At 29.6% G+C, this 21478-nt stretch overlaps 2 protein-coding genes across 2 annotated transcripts; both read right to left on the reverse strand.

Annotated features, from left to right (window-relative positions):
• Positions 1–218: 218 nt before the first annotated feature.
• On the reverse strand, positions 219–6098 carry LOC128185141 (multiple epidermal growth factor-like domains protein 10). Its single transcript, XM_052854814.1, has 6 exons — positions 6066–6098; positions 5270–5400; positions 4079–4134; positions 3848–3985; positions 2752–2898; positions 219–621 (listed from the first exon to the last, which is right to left on the reverse strand). Exons 1-6 carry the CDS (start codon positions 6096–6098, stop codon positions 557–559), a joined length of 570 nt encoding a protein of 189 aa, XP_052710774.1. The 3' UTR covers positions 219–556.
• A 405-nt stretch (positions 6099–6503) lies between these two features.
• LOC128185143 (cell death abnormality protein 1-like) lies at positions 6504–11349 on the reverse strand. Its single transcript, XM_052854815.1, has 4 exons — positions 11276–11349; positions 8498–8556; positions 7327–7464; positions 6504–6709 (listed from the first exon to the last, which is right to left on the reverse strand). Exons 1-4 carry the CDS (start codon positions 11347–11349, stop codon positions 6504–6506), a joined length of 477 nt encoding a protein of 158 aa, XP_052710775.1.
• Between the last annotated feature and the right edge of the window lie 10129 nt (positions 11350–21478).

Here is a 21478-nt window from a genome sequence, read left to right on the forward strand (position 1 = left end):
ATGATTTGAAAAAAATGAAGAATAATACAATTAAATGTTTTTACATTTATATAATTCGTGTACAAAAAATAACAATTCATAAATAAAAAGCTTTCAACATTCTCATTAATTCTTGTATATATATATATATATATATATATATATATATATATATATATATATATATATATATATATATATATATATATATATATATATATAAAAGATTATCAGCATGGAAGAATTAATGAGAATCTTGACATAAACATCTTATACCTCGTTTAAATATGACGCATAGTGAGTATTTTTTTTCAAAACGAAAATTGCCTTTATTTTCAAGTTTAGAGGCTTCTTAACAACAATTTTTATTATCCATTGATTTATTAAGTCATGACCGTTTGCATATGGTCTTTGTATCCTGTCAACTTATAATACAATAACAATATAATTATACAAAGAATGTTTTATAACTAATATTTTGCAAGCATTTGCTCTGACAAACTATATACATGTATTAACTTTTTCAGCATTGAGTTGATTGAACAAAAATTTTTAAAAAATGAACAAATTGTCAACATCAAGAATCATTGAAGTGATGTACTTGTTCTTCCAAATTTCCTGATAGATCCAATGTACTGGCTTCTGTTGAGAAAGCTATCGTAATAAGAGCCTGAACAATTTCTACATAAATGTAATAAAGAATTTTTAAGGAAATCAAAAGACATGGGTATCAATATGGCTCATCTAACGAATAAATACTTTCATTATCGAAAAAGGTGCATGACCAACATTTGTTGGATTGAATCTTTACAAAGTTATTACAAGCACGTTTGCAAGCCATTTCCTTTTTCATTAATTTTGTCAGCCATACATTTAATTCAATGTCATAATTATATATCATAGGTAGTTGCATTGACTTTGCATAAATATTTATAAATGCTATTTACAAACTTAATAAGTGATAATCCTAATAAAATGTGGGTTTTTTGTGAATAGAATCGACATATATCTGTTTTCTTCATTGTGAAAAAAAAATGTTTGAAGAAACTAGATATTAATAAAAAATAAACACTTCATTTGACATGAATTTATAAGGTAAAATCATGCAGAAATACCATATTCCAGTTAGCTTGGTTTTTCTTTTTAGTACCAAATGTAATAATCTTCTTTGTAACACTCTTAATGCTTCGAGATTGCAATGCAGATTTGTGTTAGTTACTAAGCGGCGGTATGCATTTCTAACACGAATAGCCGAGAACATTCTAAAATCAAAAATCCTGTAACATATGTTTCAATTTGAGAAAACAACTTGTTGCGGAAATTGTAAAATAGTTAGTCTTAGTCTGGGAGTTAATTATTATACACAATATAAATGTGTATTCACTTGCTTCTCTACTCAGTCAATTCATTTATTCTCAATATGTTTATTTAGTCTGTAATAATGTCACACGATAAAAATGTTTTCAACACTATTAAATGAGACCGGATATAGGTACTTTGAGTACTTTGTCTTTCTATGTCATTATCTTTCCGTCCAATGGAAAGCTCTTTCCTGACTTCAAACTTCTGCTTCTCTGTACAGACCCACCTGTGTAAATGTTCTTCTTATTAGCATTGCTCCTTCATTGCAACTTTACTGTTAAATGTACACGAAACGAGAAGAAACATTGTGTAATACGCAAAGCAAGAACGAAGTGCTATACGCGCCGGCTTAACGTTCCACGGGTGCAACAACGAATAGTTAATACATCTGCATTTTGATATTGTATGATATAGAAAGACACTTTTTAATGAGTCGCAATTTTATGTAGTGAAGTGATTTCCGCGGTCAATAAATAACCCAACAATAACTTATGTATAAAACAGGTATATTATATAATAAAAGACTACAAAAGGCAAACACAATCAACAGCAGACCTTCTCATGGCTTCTCTGTCGAGATCCCGGGAAAAAAGAGGCAGAAGCCCGCGAAAAGGACACCGAGCCCGATAAAAATAAAGCGGAAGTTACCCCCCCCCCCCCAATACACTACAGTAGCTTAAATGGTTGTGTTTTCCAATTCAGTGATTTGAATCGATGGATTGTCAATCGTCCAGCTGTTCAACTATTTAGTAAGATTAACAAGATCACATCGCTCGCCCAATTATGATTGATACATTCTCTGCAAGTGTGTACATATCCATCATATTTATCACAATCATTAATTAAAGCATGCACTTATCGTTCATAGAAAAAAATTCCTCGTTGTAGGACTTATCATTGACAATTGATTAATTCTACATTAATGAAACAAACATATTGTCAAAACAACAACCCTTTTCATCATCATGTTTTTACAAAAAGCAGGAATAACTTTACAATCAAATTATCATTTCGTTATATTTGTGAACGTATTAAATAAGGAATAAGGAATCATTCTTTGAGTATTATGAGGTGATAATTTTGGTCGGGGCGTGATCAAATCCAATAAAGTCCGAATGGCTTTATGATATATTTGATCACGCCCCGACCGAAATTATCACGGTGACCTCATAATATTCAAAGAACGATTCCTTATTACTTATATCTATATAATTTCAACCATCGTACGAATTAATATTGAAATATAAATAAGCAAACCCAGATGGTGCCTCAATTTGGCTTTATGAGTTATGTAGTACAAAATCGATACGTAGTGTTATCACAGGCAAAGACACAGGAAAATGTAAATATATTTCGTTATACTTAAAATTCGATTGATAATGAAAAACCCACATTTAAAAAAATGAATACCTCTTGAAATGTTCCTGCACCCTGTAGAGACATCACAGCTGTCTATGTCACAGTCACATTGACCTTGACATTCCTCACCGTAATAAGGATAGGCGCATTTGCCCCTACAGTTCTTACCAAGAAAACCCGGACTGCATTTCGGATTGGTTGTAAACAAAAAGTATATTTCTTTTAATATAATTCCATGATTAAATATCACAGTAGTTCGGAATTACCATATAAAAACCTACATGTAATATTAGAAACAGATTTTGATCCTGATGCTTGAGTGAGGCATCAAATGGAAACATTACACAGATTTTCGGTGCAATCACTTCGTTCCTGGCAATCTACTCGAAAATATGAATAGGAACATTTTGCAGGACAATTTGTTTCAAAGAATCCAGGATCACACCTTGCGTTAACTACAGAAATTTATCGAAATCATAAAATAGGATCTCCTCGGAATTGGAATTACATATGATTTTATAACAAAAACGTAGGAAAAAATAAAATAAATTTGTTTTCCCCCAAAAAGATCAGTAATAGAATACAAACACGAAGCAATACAATTTTAAAACTATTTGACGTCATTTAAAATTAGTTTGTAAAGGTTTAAAATATTTTGTACAAACATGTAAACTCCTCTCTTAAAAGTTGTTTGCAATGTGCCATATCATTAGCCCGGAAAAGAGTTTACACTAATAACTCATTAAAAGGACGGTCAGTCAACACATTTTGAATACCTAATACCTGTTTATCCGTCGATAATAAAAAAAAACAACACTTCCCAGCCCACATTTTATTCATATACATATTATCTCTATTAAATTATTTTCCATTGTATTTATGGAATATAAGGCAAACGTGAAACGTAATGAGTGTGTTAACGTTTAGTATTTTATTACGCCATAACTAGCTAAAGTTTAGTCAATACTTTATGAAATTTTAATTGGAAATATTATCATAGATTTGTTCCAAATATCCCGAAAAAGTTTCGTATCTAACTTGAGAAATATGCTATTATCTCAAAACATAAAAAAGTTCGAAAAATTGTATTGATCATTAAGGTAACATTTTCCCTTTTTCAAATGAAAAGTTTAATCTAATACTCTACCTGTTGTCGATCCACTACACCCATAAACGTAATCACACAAATCTCTGCTACATTTGCAGTACTCTAGACACAAGAGTCCGTACAGGGGATACGGGCAACGAGAGCTACAATTCGTACCAAGTTCTCCTGGAGGACAAACTGCAAAATATGCATAAAAAACATTACTTGAAATAAAGACATGTAAACCTATGTATGTGTTTATTTTACACATGACTACATAATAATACGAACCGTCACACTCTTTGGTCTCGGCATTCCAAATATAACCAGTGCAACAATTTCCGTCTCTGAAAAAGAGACAAGTGTTTTGAAAATTTTTCGAACATTAAACTTATTCTATTTGTTCACTATCAGCCTTGTTTTATTGACAATTTTGAATCAAATCTAAATGTGGAATAATGGAGAATATAAATTTTGCTATATGTATGTTAGAGACTAAGTTACATGTATCAGTGCATTTTTTAAATTTGATGCTCAATATTTTCACTGTTTTTTTTTTTTGGTAAAGATTTTCACGCAAATGTCATATCCAAAGAAATGTTTTGTAGGAATGGAAAACCTTTTTCACGATGAATGGTAGATTCCAAAAACTGAACTATTTTTTAAAAATACGATTTGTGACACCGTTTGAACATGAAGATAGATTTTACTATCCTCTTTTATAATCTTCAAACTCCATCACGTAAACAAATTGAAATATAGATTTGAAAACTTATGAATACTAAACGTTATTACATTATTTCTTCAAATGATAAAAATAACAATATAGATTACAATAGAAATGTTTTTATATCGATTATTTCATACATGAGTATGTTTCATCATTATTTTGCAAACAACATATTTATCCGTACAATGACCATTTTGTGTATGCATGTCATTAAAGGAATTAAATCATGTAGTAACAGTGACATATCTCTGATTTACTAAATGTTATTCTTCGTAAATAACAGTTGAATATAAAACTAAGTATCATATTAATATTAAATTAATTGTTAATTTAACTTAAGATCAATCAACTAAAAAAATAACGATTCGGGTGTAATTCCTAGGGAAAAAAACATGTAAAGTTATTCAAACGTGATATAGAAAAAAGTGAGCCAAAAAATATCGAAATGTTACGTTTGTGTACAATCTAAAGATATATATTTGTTTCAAGTTTAACTGATCAAAAATATTTATTACAGTCCTAACAATTACCCATGATTACACATAAAAGAAATCAAATAGGAATATACAAACAAATGTCAATGTTGATCAGCCAAGCTGAGTTATTTAATGGAATTATATGCTCATAGTATGGTATAGAAAACGTTGACATGAAAAAACATACCTACATTCTTTTGATTATCATTTATTCTATTAAAAATCTATATTTACTATTTAATACAATATTATATAATTATCTTATAATAATCTTACTTATTACAGTTTATTCCTTCATTTCTGCGAATAATCGACATCATAATGAAAAATAGGAGTAATATAAATGCATTTTTTGTTACGACCCTGAAGTTTATTTTAACTCCAAACGCGATGCTACGTTCCGTTAACTATAATACTAAGAAGTGAAATTGAAATTTAAGTACGGGATTTATAATCACAGACTACTATCAACTATTTTATCTGAGCATTACTAGAGATCCAACACGTTTATTCGATTATCACAAGTTTTGGAAATCTGCCAATAACGATCTATAAATTATATATCTCTAAGTGTAATTAATTACATGTAAATTTCAAACTATAAATTACAAACAATATTGAATGCAATTATATAATTAATGGCAATTTTTAAATTCATCAATTCAATCAGTCAAATCGTTTGAAATTTTTAAAATCCATACAGATGTTTTAAAAACAAAATGAAAAGTGATCCAAAATCTTTTAATTGTTAAAAGATTTCGAATCTTTTTTCATTTTGTATTTAATAATCTGTATGGATTTTAATAATTTTTGATAAAAAAAGCTTCTTTTTAAAGAAAGAAGAAAAGAAATACAGAACAAATTTAAAACTTTCCAACACACCTTCTTAAAAACTAAACCCACAGTTTTCTCTCAATTTCACCTTTGATAATACAAAAAATAAAAAATAAAAAAAATAAAACTTTTTATTTCACCATTTTTCAGCAATCGTTCTCTTATAAATATAAAATTAAAAAGTAAGCAATCGGTCAATAAAACAATAATTCATTTATCTTTTTTTATTAATTCTTACCATTATTTGAGAATGTAAAAATGCTGTAACCATTTTTTATGTTTTGCCGTCAATAAAGAACGATAACGGAAATTCTTGGAGAGACGTCTTTGTTGAGAATTTGGGAACAGAAGCACTCACACACGCATAGAAAAAAACACGCTGTCGTTGGTATAACAACTTCGAAAACTTCAAATTATGTATAACTAACGATACAAAAATAAACAATATTTAACAATTGTAAAAATATAACAGTTATTTGTTTTGAACGAATCGGTGTGTTTAATAACCTAGTTTTGATGATTTAAAGGATAATTTATTGAAACAAAATGAAAACTTAAGACTTAATTTTTATTTACGTCTGATTTAAATCATTTGACACATTACAGAAAAAAAATAATAGTGAATAAAAATTATTTTTTATGATAAACCTCAATTGTTATCTTTTAAAACGGAACATCATAGCAATAGGTTTGGGAAAAAAACCTTATATTTTTTGGTAGTCATTTGAATCATACCTTCATCTACAGCTTTACACCCAGTAGTCACATCGCACATTGACTCGCTACAGTTACATTGTGCCTCACACTCTTCTCCGTAATAAGGATAAATACACCTTGCTCTACAGTCCCTTCCAAAGTACCCAGTTATGCATCTTTTCTGGGCTAATAATTATATTTCAAAATAAGAGAAAAAAATAATTAGAAATTTAAATCCTTCATTATATCTAATCTTCTATTATATCTAACCGTTTATATATGTATTATCATCAGGAAATAAAAGGTTAAAAAATATAATTCTTTATATCCCCAGAATTTTCCGTCACAGATTTTCTAACAAAAAATACTAGGGCACTCTGTTAAAACTTGACTGTAGTACATCATATATATTTAGCAGTTGATAAACAAATATGTTAATTACCTGTGGTAGTTTGTAGGCATCCTGTCGACAAATCACACAGTTCTTTGATACAGTTACAAATCTTTTGACAATCACTCCGTATGATGGATAAGGACACTGAAGAAAGCAGTTCACTCCACTGTAGCCAGGCATACATACTAAGTATGTAAACATATATGTTTAGTTCAAAGTTAAACAATGAATAGATGTGTCTGTAATAATGAAACTAATCATGAATATCTGACATTTTCATTCATATTATTATAAATACAATTTTAGTCATTATACATCAATTTAAAAAAATAATAATGAATATTCAATATATTAATACATTTATTAGCAAAACGATTTTTAAGAAAGTATATGATATGTTAATATTTACCTTTGTTATTATTAATGCATCCTGTCGACACATCACACAAATCTCGGTTACAGTTACAACTCTTTTGACATTCTACTCCGTATAATGGATAAGGACACGGACTGGAGCAGTTCAATCCACTGTAACCTGGCATACATCCTTAGTAGAAAAATCCCTTTTAATAGTTCAGAGTTGAGCATCAACAGTTACATCGATTTTTAAGATCTGACATTATTAGGCGTTTGCCTTTGTTAAAACTTAAAAATCCTGTTGACACATCACAGTAATCTTTGATACAGTTGCAATTTTTGTCATTCTACTACCTGAGAATAACATTAACATTGTGTGAGAAATTTCAAAAGCGTCCACATTTTAATTTTTCTCTTTTTGTTATTTCTTATAACTTACTATTTAGATCATAATTTGATAATAACGTCTATAAAGCTCAACGATTACACTCACCAAACAAACAACGGAAAAATAATATTTTGACAAATATCTAAAGATTTTTACCTCTATTTCATTTTCTCAAATAAGTTTAACTTAATAAGTTTTATCGAAACAATATACAAAAAAGTATAGTATACTATATTTTACAAAAATGCACAAAAGATGCGCAATGGAAAATGAAGTCTTTAAAACCCCTAGTATTATGAACAATGAATTGTCATTTTAAAATAAAAATGATTATCTCTAGGTACCCACTTCGCAACAAATATACCCGTTAGTACATTAAACTAAATTGTCTTCTTATTTCACGTTTGTTCATTTCAAACATTTCATTTAAAATTTGTGTGAGTTTTTTGTTTCTTTGTCCATGAACATTTGAAAATGAAGTAGAAGATTAGCCAGTAATAACCATAATAACTGTTAGTCTCAAATGAGAATTGTAAGAACAAAATTTAACTTCGGTATCTACGATATTTCAAAATCCATGTTTATGTGGACGTTGGTTGGAAGTCTCATTGTTTGTCTTGTTGAAGTGTAGTGTAAATTAGTGCAACGTAGGCAGTATCTTTATTGGTATAAAACAAATGTCTTTAATTTTAAAGTAACCAATGACAAACTTCATCTAATTTTGGATTCAATGCTTTTGGTGTTTTAAATCTTGACAACTTGGGGGTCTTATTGTTATTGTCTCTAAAATCAAACAAACTTAGAGAAGAAACTGATATATTTTAGTTATGCTTACTCTCACACTGTTCAGTTGATGAGTTCCATGACGAACCTGGACAACAGCCTTTGTAAAACCTGAAATGTTTCACAAGGATTGAAATAACAGAAGCAATGTAAATTTGACAGTTGATAACATTTGAATACATGCAAAAGTTAAATGAAGTATGGAAATAGGAATGATCAACTATTAGACGCATTTTAGTTATTCATCTGCAATACATGTACATTTATTGTCGAGAAAAAGTAATAAGTATGTTATTTTTCTCCGCCTTTGTTTAAAAACTGTAACATGCTTATATTAGGTTAAATGAAGGTGAAAGAGATTGCGTGCAAGCTATGTGTACATGTAATCCGTTCTGGTTCAGTTCAATAAACAATTTAACACTTTTTACTTTTTTGTAAGGGTACAAATAAATCCTACCCCTCACACTTCAATGCAGAATGGCAACTGGTCAGGAAAATGCACAAAAACGCTTGCAACTTGATGCTTGCCATTTTGGATCGTATGCATCAAAACAGTATACTCTAATTTCGAAAATGCTTTCGTATACTTCCTTCCTTTGAACTTTTTCAGATATGGCATTTATAAATATAAAAGAAAAATGCTTGATGAAAACATAAATCAAGATGATTTTCTAACAATAACCTTTGAATTTCCATTTAAAAAACCCAACCCATTTGCCTATGTAAATATAATTATGGCATATACAGTAAGAACTGTGTATGTATGTTTTATATATACAATAAAATCTGTTTAAATCAAATCAAAACATTAAAAAAATAACATACCTAATGATCTGCCAATTGAGATTTAGGACATGACGTTGTTTTTGTAATTGAATCATTTATGTTGTTGCTATAAATGTGTTAAATTATTTCCTTGTGGCAATATTTTGTTGACTTGATAAATAAATCATTTGATAAATATGTTAAGTGGTTTTGAAATATAAGCCGGATAAGTGTTAAAATGTAGGAATGACATGTATAATAAGTATTTAATTTGAATGCATAGGAAATTAACCATACGAAAAAAAACTTCCATTAAAATGGACTGTTAGATATTCAGATTTCTGAAAATATGTTCAATTCACGTCAAACACATTATAACATCATTTAGTAATAGAAAATAATTATTCCACTAATACATTAGATGTATGTATTTAGTTTTATTATAATAGAAATATCTACGTACTATACTATGTAGTAATATAAATAGTATGTAATGTGTGACAAGTGTGTATGTCATGAACACTGCATTTTAGTATGTTTATCCGTTTTAAACGAACATTTTGAGTAATAATAAAAAATTACAGATGAAATAATAGATCAATTGGCAAAAACATATGAGTTTTTGTATTTCAGACTTTTTATTTATCAGAAACAAAATTGGTTGTTGTTTATTACCTTACAATGTATATAATTGCCTCGTTGACAACCCTACATTTTAATATATAAGTTTTCTCAAATATAAATTATAGACGAAAAAGATTTTTATTTAATATACACAACCTCACACCATTTAAACTTCATTAAATCTTTAAATGCAATATTTGAATTCCCCCTTAATATAAATGGGATTTTCTTTGAATTTTACCACTAAGGTGGCAGGGGACAGTTTTTTTTATACAATTCATTGTAGCCAAGGGATGCATGTCTTCGGAACTCTGTAACTAGAATTTCCTCAGTTCCCATTCAGCACAAATACCTTTAATTCACTCTTTATAAGGCCAATCATCAATTTCTAAAGAAAATGACTAGTCAAAACCTGTAAAATTCTCTACCTACTGGTTTTTATGAGATTTTGACCCTTTCATATTTTGCTAATTTTTCATGATTTTTCAGCTTTTTAGACCTCCCCCAGCTAATTCCCTGCAGAGGGTTGACCTTCCGTACCGCGTGCATGTTGCACTATCACATGTCAGAAACTTACCGGTGTATAGTTTACAATGTCCCATCCACCTACTTTTCGTGTTATTTTACCTCCCGTCTGTAACTTGCAATTTCACTGTGTAAAGTCAGCACAACAGTCATAGCCGCAGGTTTCGCATTTTACTTCTGATTCTCATGTACCTAACATAAAGGGCCTACATATTGCATATCAATTTCATCAAGAGACACCCCTCTAACTAATGATAATCATTAAAAATCATTTCATGAATTTTAGCAATAATCATAAGCCTTCTAGTACAGCAACTCTCAATTTTACAAAAATATTGACGGGTACTTTATTCGAAACTGTCCCTTGCTACCTAAACAAAGCAAATAGCTCGACTTGCTAGATGTTATTAAGTCAATTGTTTCTAGCATAACTCTAGTATGAAAATTGAGACACAGAGATAAGTTCATATTATATAAAAAGTCATAATGCAATTCAATTTATTATTGAAAATATTTTGTTAACTAAAAGAACGTAATGTGTTTATTCATCAATTTACAACAGCAAACGTAAGCGTATTGCGCATTTAACACAATTGTATTCTTCTGATCAAGATAAGGATGAAGGTTCTTTTAAGGAATGTTTTCATCATATGAAAGACTGTATTTTTACAGAATAGAAGCCAGAGGAAGGTACAAGGTGTTATTTAAGGATATGAATGCATCATACATGAAAGAATAGTTCTGTAGCTATATTTAAACAATACCTTAAAATAAATGAAAAAGGCTTTATTTAATATTTGTGAATATTCATTTTGATGAATGATGAACGATTTGTTTGCTATTGTAGCGATTCTATTGATAGGATTGTGAAATAATTTTGCTAAATTCATTAAGAAATGATGATTTAATTTCTTACCTTTCACATCGCGATGCAGAAGTGTAACTAGTGACGAAAATGCATATCAGCGTCTGCAACCCAAAGCTTGCCATTTATATCGAATGCATCAAAATAAAATGCGCTGATATTAAAATGGGTTTGTATACTTCCTTCCTTTTGAACTTATCTACATTTTGCATTTCTAAATAAAATCGAATGATCTGCATAAAGTCTTCAATTAAGGTGTATTCTCTCACTTCTCTTGAAAGATCTGAAAATGAAATCGTCTGCATTATTATGTTAATGTAATTATGACCAACACAATAACAAGAGGCTCACGGGCCACATCGCTAATCTGAGGAATAATAGACATAATGAAATCAGATTCATGGAGTCATATACAAAATTTCTGGACAATGTGGCATAATAGATCCTGCATAAAAAGATTTTAAAATTTCCCCTTGATGTTCTTATCATATCTTTATCATTGATCCCCTTTTGTATCAGGATGATTTTATAGTCATATCTCATATTAAGCATTGTAGTTTTCAAGAAGATCTGAAATAACTGTTTATATATGGGATATAAACCTCTACACACATTTAAACCCCTTGTGAGGCCCAAGAAATTTCCAGGGTCCAAAGTCCAAACAATTTTCAAGAATCAACAATATGTCAAAATTTTTGCATATAATAACACTTTATATTAAACATTTGAGTTTTTGTAAACATCATAATTTAAAATATATTTTGTAAAATTGGCTTCCCTCCCCCAAGTGACCCCATCCTACCAATGAGGATTACGATTTTGACCACGCTGGTATGTGCAGGCTTCCCATAGGGATGTGTAGAGCGTCACTTGTATGTACTTTATACACTATGACGCCATAATCACTTTGACGTCGCGATCTGCATTCCTTTCGATAGGTCTTAAAAATGTATCGTAACGTTGAAAGTGAATAATATTGAAACTGTGATAAAAACCGCTTGTTTCCTTTACATTGATACCGCCATTTACGCTATATGTACAGAATACATTCATATTAATAATCAGTATTAAATATTCTGTTGATTTAAAGCTTCAATTAAAACAAAATATTTATCATTTAGTGGTTTAAACACTCTCTCTGTTACATGTAAATAACTCAATAAAGGAATTTTAATGCATGTAAAAACAGCTTGGTCCAGGTGAAGATCAGTACAGTTTTCGAATTTTCAAAATTTAATCGGTTAAGAATACGGTTACCAAAGTAAGTCATGCTTGGAAAACCTACCCCGCTTTTAGGTAAATCGCTTTTAAATAGTAAAAGTGTTCCTTATTTTGATGATTTCGCGAAATGTTTTAGCAATATCTTTCATGAACAAAATATCTTTTTGAAGCCCAAGCAAGACCTCCAAAGTGTATGACGTAACAAAGGATTTTTCTTAAAAATATTTTTAAACTAATGCCAATATTATCACCTGGGCCTATGCAATTTTTATTAGACAATATGCAATATCAGGAAACACACGCCACGTTGTAACGAAGTACATATGACGTCACAAAAATGCATCAATTATTACATTTAGTTGAATGTCGTGTGAATTTGATCGGAAAGCATCTTAAACGTTTAACATGTTCAAAAAATAACTAATCTAAGAACTCTTATAAAGTATTGTGGTGTGATTTATGGAGAATTTAACAAGAATACTTCGAGAGATGTTAGTTTTATCGATCATTCGCTAAAAGATATGTAAATTTGCTTTCCTTTTCGGCTAAGCTTTCCTCTGTGGTTGTTTACGATATAATTATCCGACTAGAACAACACTATCCCGTATATATTGAACTTGATATTTTATACGGATTGTTAGTTTTTTATAAATGCGTAAAATGGAAAATAGGAATATACGTAAGCTATCTATAGCTATCAGGTGATAATGCACCAATGTGGCAGTAATGTACTGCCCGATTTTATTGCACTGTCATCCATTTTTAGGATTATATAAAGTTTTTGATCTTCTTCAAAAAGTTATTTAATTTCACGATTTTGAATATAATAGTCAAAATAAGACGCTAAATTGCTCACATGCTTCCTTAACATCCCTGCGTAGTTGAAAAAGAAACTTAGTGACTAATTTTAAGCTTCCGTTGCTATGTTTCAATAATGGGTTCATAATTATCTATGCAAAATAATAAAATATTGAATAATGTTTAATAAGTGGCACTAGTTTGAAATAACATGGTCAGAGATTGAATTCTTCATGGAAGCAATTTTAAATGTTGTTTTGATGCGACAAATCATTAGCATAAAGCATTTGGTCTGTGGCTCTGACCATCATTGCACTGCTTGTTAACAATATCATCAAATATTTGTTTTATCAATAGCATACATTCTGTATTGCTATATATTTTTGCCAATAAATACTATAAAAAAACGCTTTTTAAACTTGGTATATCTACCGCATGCACCATCCATATTATTAGACTATCATGTTTCTTTTTGCAGCTCCTTCCATTCATTGGGAATATTGATGCACTAATCGTGAAATTATATAATTTTTTAAAGATTTGATTAAAAAAATGAATTTTGTGGTCCACTTGGTAGTTTGGTAAGAATCTGCTGATGGATGTTTGCAAACTGACACTGTAGGTACTTAATTTATGTGTAGTTGCGAGTCTCAAATGAATCATTTTAATCTACGTTAGACATATTTATATATATATTTTTAAACTATGATGCTTCCATTATCCCAATGTTAAAGGCACTTGCAGATAAAACAATTAGTATAACCTCTACCCATTGCAGTTATTCCATATGGGATAATGCAGTTATCCCATATTGGAGAACAAATTTGCTCTTTTATTTATTTCGGTTCAGGAAAATTTAAAAGTAAATTCAAATAAGTGCCAAATTACTGAATTTCTTGCATTCGCTTATTATCGCCGGTGTTTTTGTGGAAATGTATATCCACACCTTCAAATAAATCACCCCTCATTTGGCTCGTACATCCCCTACTCGCACCTTTAACCGTTCTACTAATTTGCTACCTATTGATTGTAAGACATTTTTCACGCACAAAGGATATATCATAACGGAAATTTTACAGAAATTATTTTAAAACAACATCTTCCACTGACCACGATGCTTCAAATCATTAGTATTGACTTAATTGCATTAACTTATATTACTATTATATCGTATTTTCCTAAGCATATGAATGGTCAATTACTGTCACATGACCCTGTTTTTTGATACAGACCCTAATATACCCCCCCCCCCCCCCCAAAAGAAAATATTTAGAAAAATGTTCTTGACAAAATACTGGTTTTGGCACGTGCGGTATTTTGACGTCATAATAGCGAAATCAGCATCTATACATTATGAACAAAATATTTCACTGTTATACGCTTGGAGACAATAAAAAAAATAAAGAGAATTAGTTTCTGATTTATTATGATAAAAAAATCATACCCTTTGATATCGGTCAATGCACGGTTTTAAAGACCTGATAACTTCGTCCTCGGTCGATATACTCTCATCAGATCGATGAAACCATGTATTGACCTCATCAAAAGGCTTTAACCGTATATCATTGTAGCGTATGCATGTGCACTGGGGATACACGGGTCTTCAGTAATCATCTGGAGGCTGTCCTTCTGTCTTATTTTATACATATTTTGACACGTTGTAGAGGAAACTTACAGTAAATGGGAATTATAAGAACTTTAGAACTTAAGTTACAATATTATTATAAGAGTAATAATGATAATAACATTAAATAGTCATTGCATTTCATAAATTTACCACATCTTTTTATCTGGTCAGTTTTGTACACCGATACACTTTTGTTTTTGCTTTTTAGACGGGGTCACGTCTATTGGTTTACTGTCAGCCGAAGTCTCAAACCGGAAGGCACGCGTAGAACACATGAATTGAGTCTACGCGTAAGAAAATAGTGCAGAAAGTGTTCATGCATTTAAGTAAATATGTATTATAAATACACGCATTAAATATTTTAAGTCCTCTGTGTATAAACAAAATTCTATTTAGAAAATAAACAAATAGTTTTATTGATCAAAATATTCTTGCTAGGGTTCAAATGTGGAATGAGTTACGTAACTAAATGCACAGCGACGTTGACGATTCAGTTGGCGTACGAGCTCGTTGATGGTGGAATCGAAATTAAAGTTCCCAAACGCAATGTGCCATTTTTGAAAAGTTGTGAATTTTATTTTGACAATATTTCACCTTAATACTACCAAACTTCATGCACAATCCGAAGTTAAAATCGGAACGGGTTATACAAATTAAATAGGTGTTTCACTGGCTTCCAGTCTACTTGCGGTATGACTGCTGTTCGTCTCTAAAGGAATTTTGAACAAAGAAAATAAAAACAAGTCTGAATTTGCCTTCTCGTTCGTTGGCTCTTTAGTTGCTTAAACTGAATATAGATTTTAAACAATGCATTGTAAGCAAAATCTATAATAGATTATACATTTTGGAAGACTTATACATCATATAATATATCCAATCTTATCGATTGAAGAACCAAGTTAAATGTTAATAGTCATGTTTTCCGGCTTAGTTGGAATCAGGCTTGGGGTGAATTACATTGTAAAATAATGCATTACATTACCATTACTTCATGAATTAGGGCAATAAATTACCATTACCAATACTTAATTTTCTTGAAGTAATGCATTACATTACGATTACATGATTAAAGAAATGCGTTACCATTACTTTGTGAAAAGTCAATAAGTTTTAAAAAAATAATTTAAAAACTAAATACAGAGTTTTTGTAAATATTTCATAAATAAAACATGCTTAAAATATTAACAGGTTCATGTTCATGTTCACTATCAGATTCAAATTTAATGACTTATACAGGATTGCTGTTGCACTTGTAGTTCTAAAAGTAAGGTTGATCTCGTAACATTTACACGCTAATGGCGGTGTTGACAATCTCTGTTATTTATGTCTCTGATTTTCGGAGTATGATTTTTAGTGAAAGGAACAGTTGTATCGTAATTCGTGTAGGTGATACACGAGTTTACACAAAAAAGTAGTAAGTTGCGAACGGATTTATTTTTACCTATTAATTTTGCATGAATCGCAAATGAAGAAAATCGTGTCAGATAAGTCAGTCTTAAAAATCAAAATGGCGACCGCGACAAATATTTTTTATTGTCAAAGTTCTTGGAATCTTATTGTAAAAAAAATATTGTTAACGTCAGGTGCCTGTGCTTGTTATCGGTATACAAATGTTCACTTTGTTTGTTAATTCAGCAGTTTTAGAGTTTTCGGGGTTTTCATAAAACTTTTATTACGGATACCGTCCGACCTGTGGATTTTCCCTTGGATCACAAAATTGAATAAATCTATTGATAAAAAATATCTACTTTGATATAGTTGTTTGATTTTCCCGGTTAGTACATGTAGTAATTTTTAAAAAATTTTCCTTGGGGTCTCATTTTACATAACATACCGTTGTATCAATTTTCTACAATTATGAAGGCCGTGATTGAGTAAAATTTAGATAAAGTATCAGACAATTGCAAAAAGTCGAATTAACATATTAGATTGTAACAACTAATTCAAACTCATAAATTTTGGAAGCATATTCGAGGAAATCCAGGACAATTACAAATTCAAACTTTCAAGAACTCGTCTTTCAGTACTCTCAGTACTTTGAGTACAACTTCCTTTCCGTTTTCTAGTTCTCTTTGTGTGTGTCTCTGTTTTTCTTTGAATAAATTTCGATGATACATGTATAATTTCCATTTAAAATTATATTTAACTTTGCTAAGATGAATATTTAAAAGGCAACAGTATCTTATTAGCTATCTATGTAAATGAAGTATGAATATAGGAAGTATCTACACCTAAATATTTCTATTATTCGTGTACGACACATCTATTGTATTGATTAAGCATTATGTATTTTTATTTTCTCGTTGTTATAAATGTATGACATGCTAATGTTATATTAAAAAAAAAGCCGAAAGACGGGCCCGTCATTTAATCAGTTTCATTTTAATTCAGTTACAAACCAACAACTATTTACATATTGCGTTGAGGAATAAACTGACCCTACCCTTCACACAGCGACGCCGAACTATAACAAGTCATGATAACGTATATCAAAGTCTGCCGGTCATTTTTTGTCATTTTGACCGTATCTATCAAAACAACTTGCAGTATTGTCAGAAATACTTTTGTATAAATCATCCCTTTAAGGTTTTTTTTTTTATATTGTGGATTCTTAAAAAAAAACAATAGATTGCGAAATGACGACACAACTTTCTATCAATATTCTTTGAATTTCTGAGAGAAACTATATACGTATCTTAATGTAATTTTGCACTACATAATGAAAAAAAAAATAACATATTCTTTCTGTGAATTAATATTAAGGACTGACTTTGTTTTTTAAATTTCAATCACATATGTTGTAGCTAAAATGTATTTAATTACTTCCTTGTGGCAATATAGACTTGATAAAAAGTGAATTTGAAAAATCTTCTAAGTGGATTAAAAACATTAACCGGATATGTGTTATAATGTAGAAATGACATGATTAATAATCATTTCATTTGTATGCTTTATCAATTTTACCGTGTGACAGAAGTTTCCATCTCAGATATCCGTGCGACTTGATGGAGATGAAATTATCATATGCGACAAAATGTAACAAAAACTTCTGTTAACTTATAAATATTTTTAATATCATTTTGAATGGTCTGTGTTCGTTAAATATCACTTATAACTTCATATAAACGACTAACAACCGATATAAGGGATAAGCATAATTCAAACCAAGTATATATTGTACACTTCTAAACAAATTATTATTTTGTTTATAATTTCAATACCAATATAATTTTAAACAATCGAGGGCTTAGTATTCCTTTTATTAAAACGAAATTGTAATCAAGAAATTTGATCGCAGAAATTAGGAATTGAATATTTATCCATTAACTTGTTGATGTTGAAAGAATCTACTGTAATATATTATCAGTAAACATAGCGAACTTTTATTGTTAAACACTCCCCAAATATTTAAATTATTTCAAAAGCGTACAAATACCGGATATATACATCTATATATCTGAATTTCATTTACAAAAAAAAACACTCTTTAACCTGACCTTCGAGTGCGAGACAAAACATTTTAAACTGTGTTTCAACTTGTGCTGGGAATGCTAATGTTTACAATCATGCCAAGGTACATCACTGCATTCCGATGACAAGGAGAAGAATGATATATCAGTATATATCAGTATAAAATAAATACGTGATAAAAAATGTATATACTGAATTCATATGCAAATGAACTTTTTTTCTGCATAAATAAAGATTTTTTTCCCTTCAAATCAATGATTTTAAAGTTAATCAAAGGATTAAGTAAACTTATCAAACCTAAACATAAACAAACATTTAACTCATTTTATCTTTAATACTTTTCTATTTATATCCTATTAATTAAACCGGAAAAAAGTTTAGGATATGAAATCCTCTATTAATCAGAAATTTGTAAAGCAATAAATAACACATCAGAATATTATGACAAAATATTTGTTTTTGACAATTTAGTTAATTGTTTATGTTAATTTCGATAAATAGCAGATTTTTTTGAAATGCTGTTGTTTGGGTTTCATTAGGAACCTAAATACCCAACAATTAAAGCGAAAATTAACATGAATTAAACACATACATTAAAAAAAATACAATACAGTGAACCTTAACTCAGTTTTTGCTAACGGAAATAGATGAATACATGTATCAGAATACAAGGCATTCCTTAATCTGATGTTGTTTCAGTATTTTCAATACATGTACATTTGTGAATTCAAATAAAAGACATAACAAACCATGCCCTGATTATTGATGATTATTTGTAAGTGATAATTACATGGTATAACACTAATTTGACATTTTTTTAAAAACGTTAATATCATTTATGAATGTAGTTGTCGTATCTAACAAATATGAAACAAACAGAACTGTTACATCATTTAAAAACATGTCTTAATTTTATCAAAAACTACAAAAATAAAGTATTTTTAATAACTACTCTCAAAATATACGTTTACATGTTGTTTGCTTACATCACAGAAAATAACTGATATAGGCTGACCCAATAGGCTATCAAACCTCAGAAATGAAAAACCAATATCAGAGTTTTAACAGGTTGAATCTCTGCCATTCAGTCAACTGAATGGTAACTGAATGGCCTGGAAAGTTAACTGAATGGCAGAGATTTATCCTGTGTATAATTTCACAATCTGTGTTCATTTATAACAGTCTGACAGTTCATGGACTGAAAGTCGTCAAACACCATACATATGTAGGTCTGGTAGGAACATTCATAACACCAGGTAACTTCATTCGGGATCTGCGTATACAAAACATACACATTAAGTTCCACATACACATATATTTAATACAATTAATGACCTATACGACCCATCACATAACAGTGAGACAATGTTGTATACGTGACAGCGCTCTATCATATTTACTTGTATTTATAAGATAAAACTACAGTAAATTGCTTTGTTAAACTTAAATACTTGAACGAAATTTACCGTTAAATTACACTGTTTAAAGTTATTTTATGATGTTATGTTGTAATACATACATTAACTACCCTCTCTTCTCACTTTACTACAGATAAACAATATATAAATTATAAAAACCATAAAATTTACAAGAAACATAACTAACAGATAACAATAATAATTTACGACCAATCACATAACAATGAGACAATATTAGTTACATGGTTTGTAGTTGACCTAATATGGCTTATACATTATAAATTCCATATACCCCAATATTAGACTTACTGACCATGTATAAACCATATAAGGTCAGCTACAAACAATGTAACGATATATATCTTACCGACTGTCTTTTTTTAATGATAATAAGTAAATAAAACAATGGAAATCAAGCGTTTGTAATAATATTATAAGTTTCAATTTGAGTACGAAACTTGACGTCATTATGCTCTAAAATGACGTCATGATACTCGAAGGAGGTATTATTTTGTACTGACTATGTAAGGAATATACATAGTCTCCACGTAACTGTCAGCCAATGATTTTCTTACAATTTAGCAGGAGGTAAGATATTGTTGTATACGTGACAGCGCTGTATCATATTTACTTGTATTTATTTTAAGATAAAATTACAGTAAATTGCTTTATATAACTTAAATACCTGGACGAAAATTACCTTTAAATAACACTGTTAAATTTAGTTATTGTTTAATGCTATGTTTTAATATATACATTACCTACTCACTCTTCTCACTTTACTACAGATAAATTTATAAAAACCATGAAATAGGTACATAACTTAAAATATCAAAACAAAATAAACGAACAAAATATTCAAAAAACAATAAACAACTTTAAACAACAAAGTTAAACAAGAACAATTGAATTAACAAAAGAAAATGAAAATTGATAACGATTTTTTCCTCACCTCAGAAGCTGTGTCTGTATTCAATACAGTACTCAAACTCATGTCGATTATGAAACAATACCATATCATTTTCTGTTCTACGGGTTCTTTCAGTCGTGTTGATAGCTAATTTAACACGATCCAAAGAGTTCAAAACCTTACATCAAATGAATATATAAACAGATAATTAAGGGGTAGCAGACAGCTATGAATACGAAATCCGGTACGGGATGACGATTAACACAGACTGAAATAGCATCGTGATCATTGTACAATATCTATTGATAGTACTTTCATAGGTTCGGTAATCTTTAAAAGCATAACAGCAAAGCTTTTTTACTTGCATAATGCACGTAAATATTGTGCAATGCATACGGTCAACGTACGATAATTTTTCGAAGCCTCACCTTTCAAAATAAAAGTAAGAAGACGTTTATTGTTGTATATTTTTTCTTCACAATAAAATTTATCCTACAATTAAAAAACCCAAAAGCCTCGCTACCAACCAATTATGAAGTGTAATTCTTAGTTAACAAATTGATACGATATGTAACATTTTTGCTTCCCATCCATATAAAGTCAAAGTTCTTTATTCTTACAGCATTTCGTGCAATACATTTAATTTGCTTTTCAACATAACCCTAGGATAAAGAATAATTTTATCAAAAAAAAAATTGATACAGCATTCAAACTGTGATCCTCATACATGTAATTAAAAGTTTTTAGTCAAACAAAAACAATTAATTAGCATGTACACACTTTTCTTTTAATAAAAAAACAAGCTACTA

Source organism: Crassostrea angulata, chromosome 5 (genome assembly GCF_025612915.1).
Source record: "Crassostrea angulata isolate pt1a10 chromosome 5, ASM2561291v2, whole genome shotgun sequence".
NCBI lineage: Eukaryota > Metazoa > Mollusca > Bivalvia > Ostreida > Ostreidae > Magallana > Magallana angulata.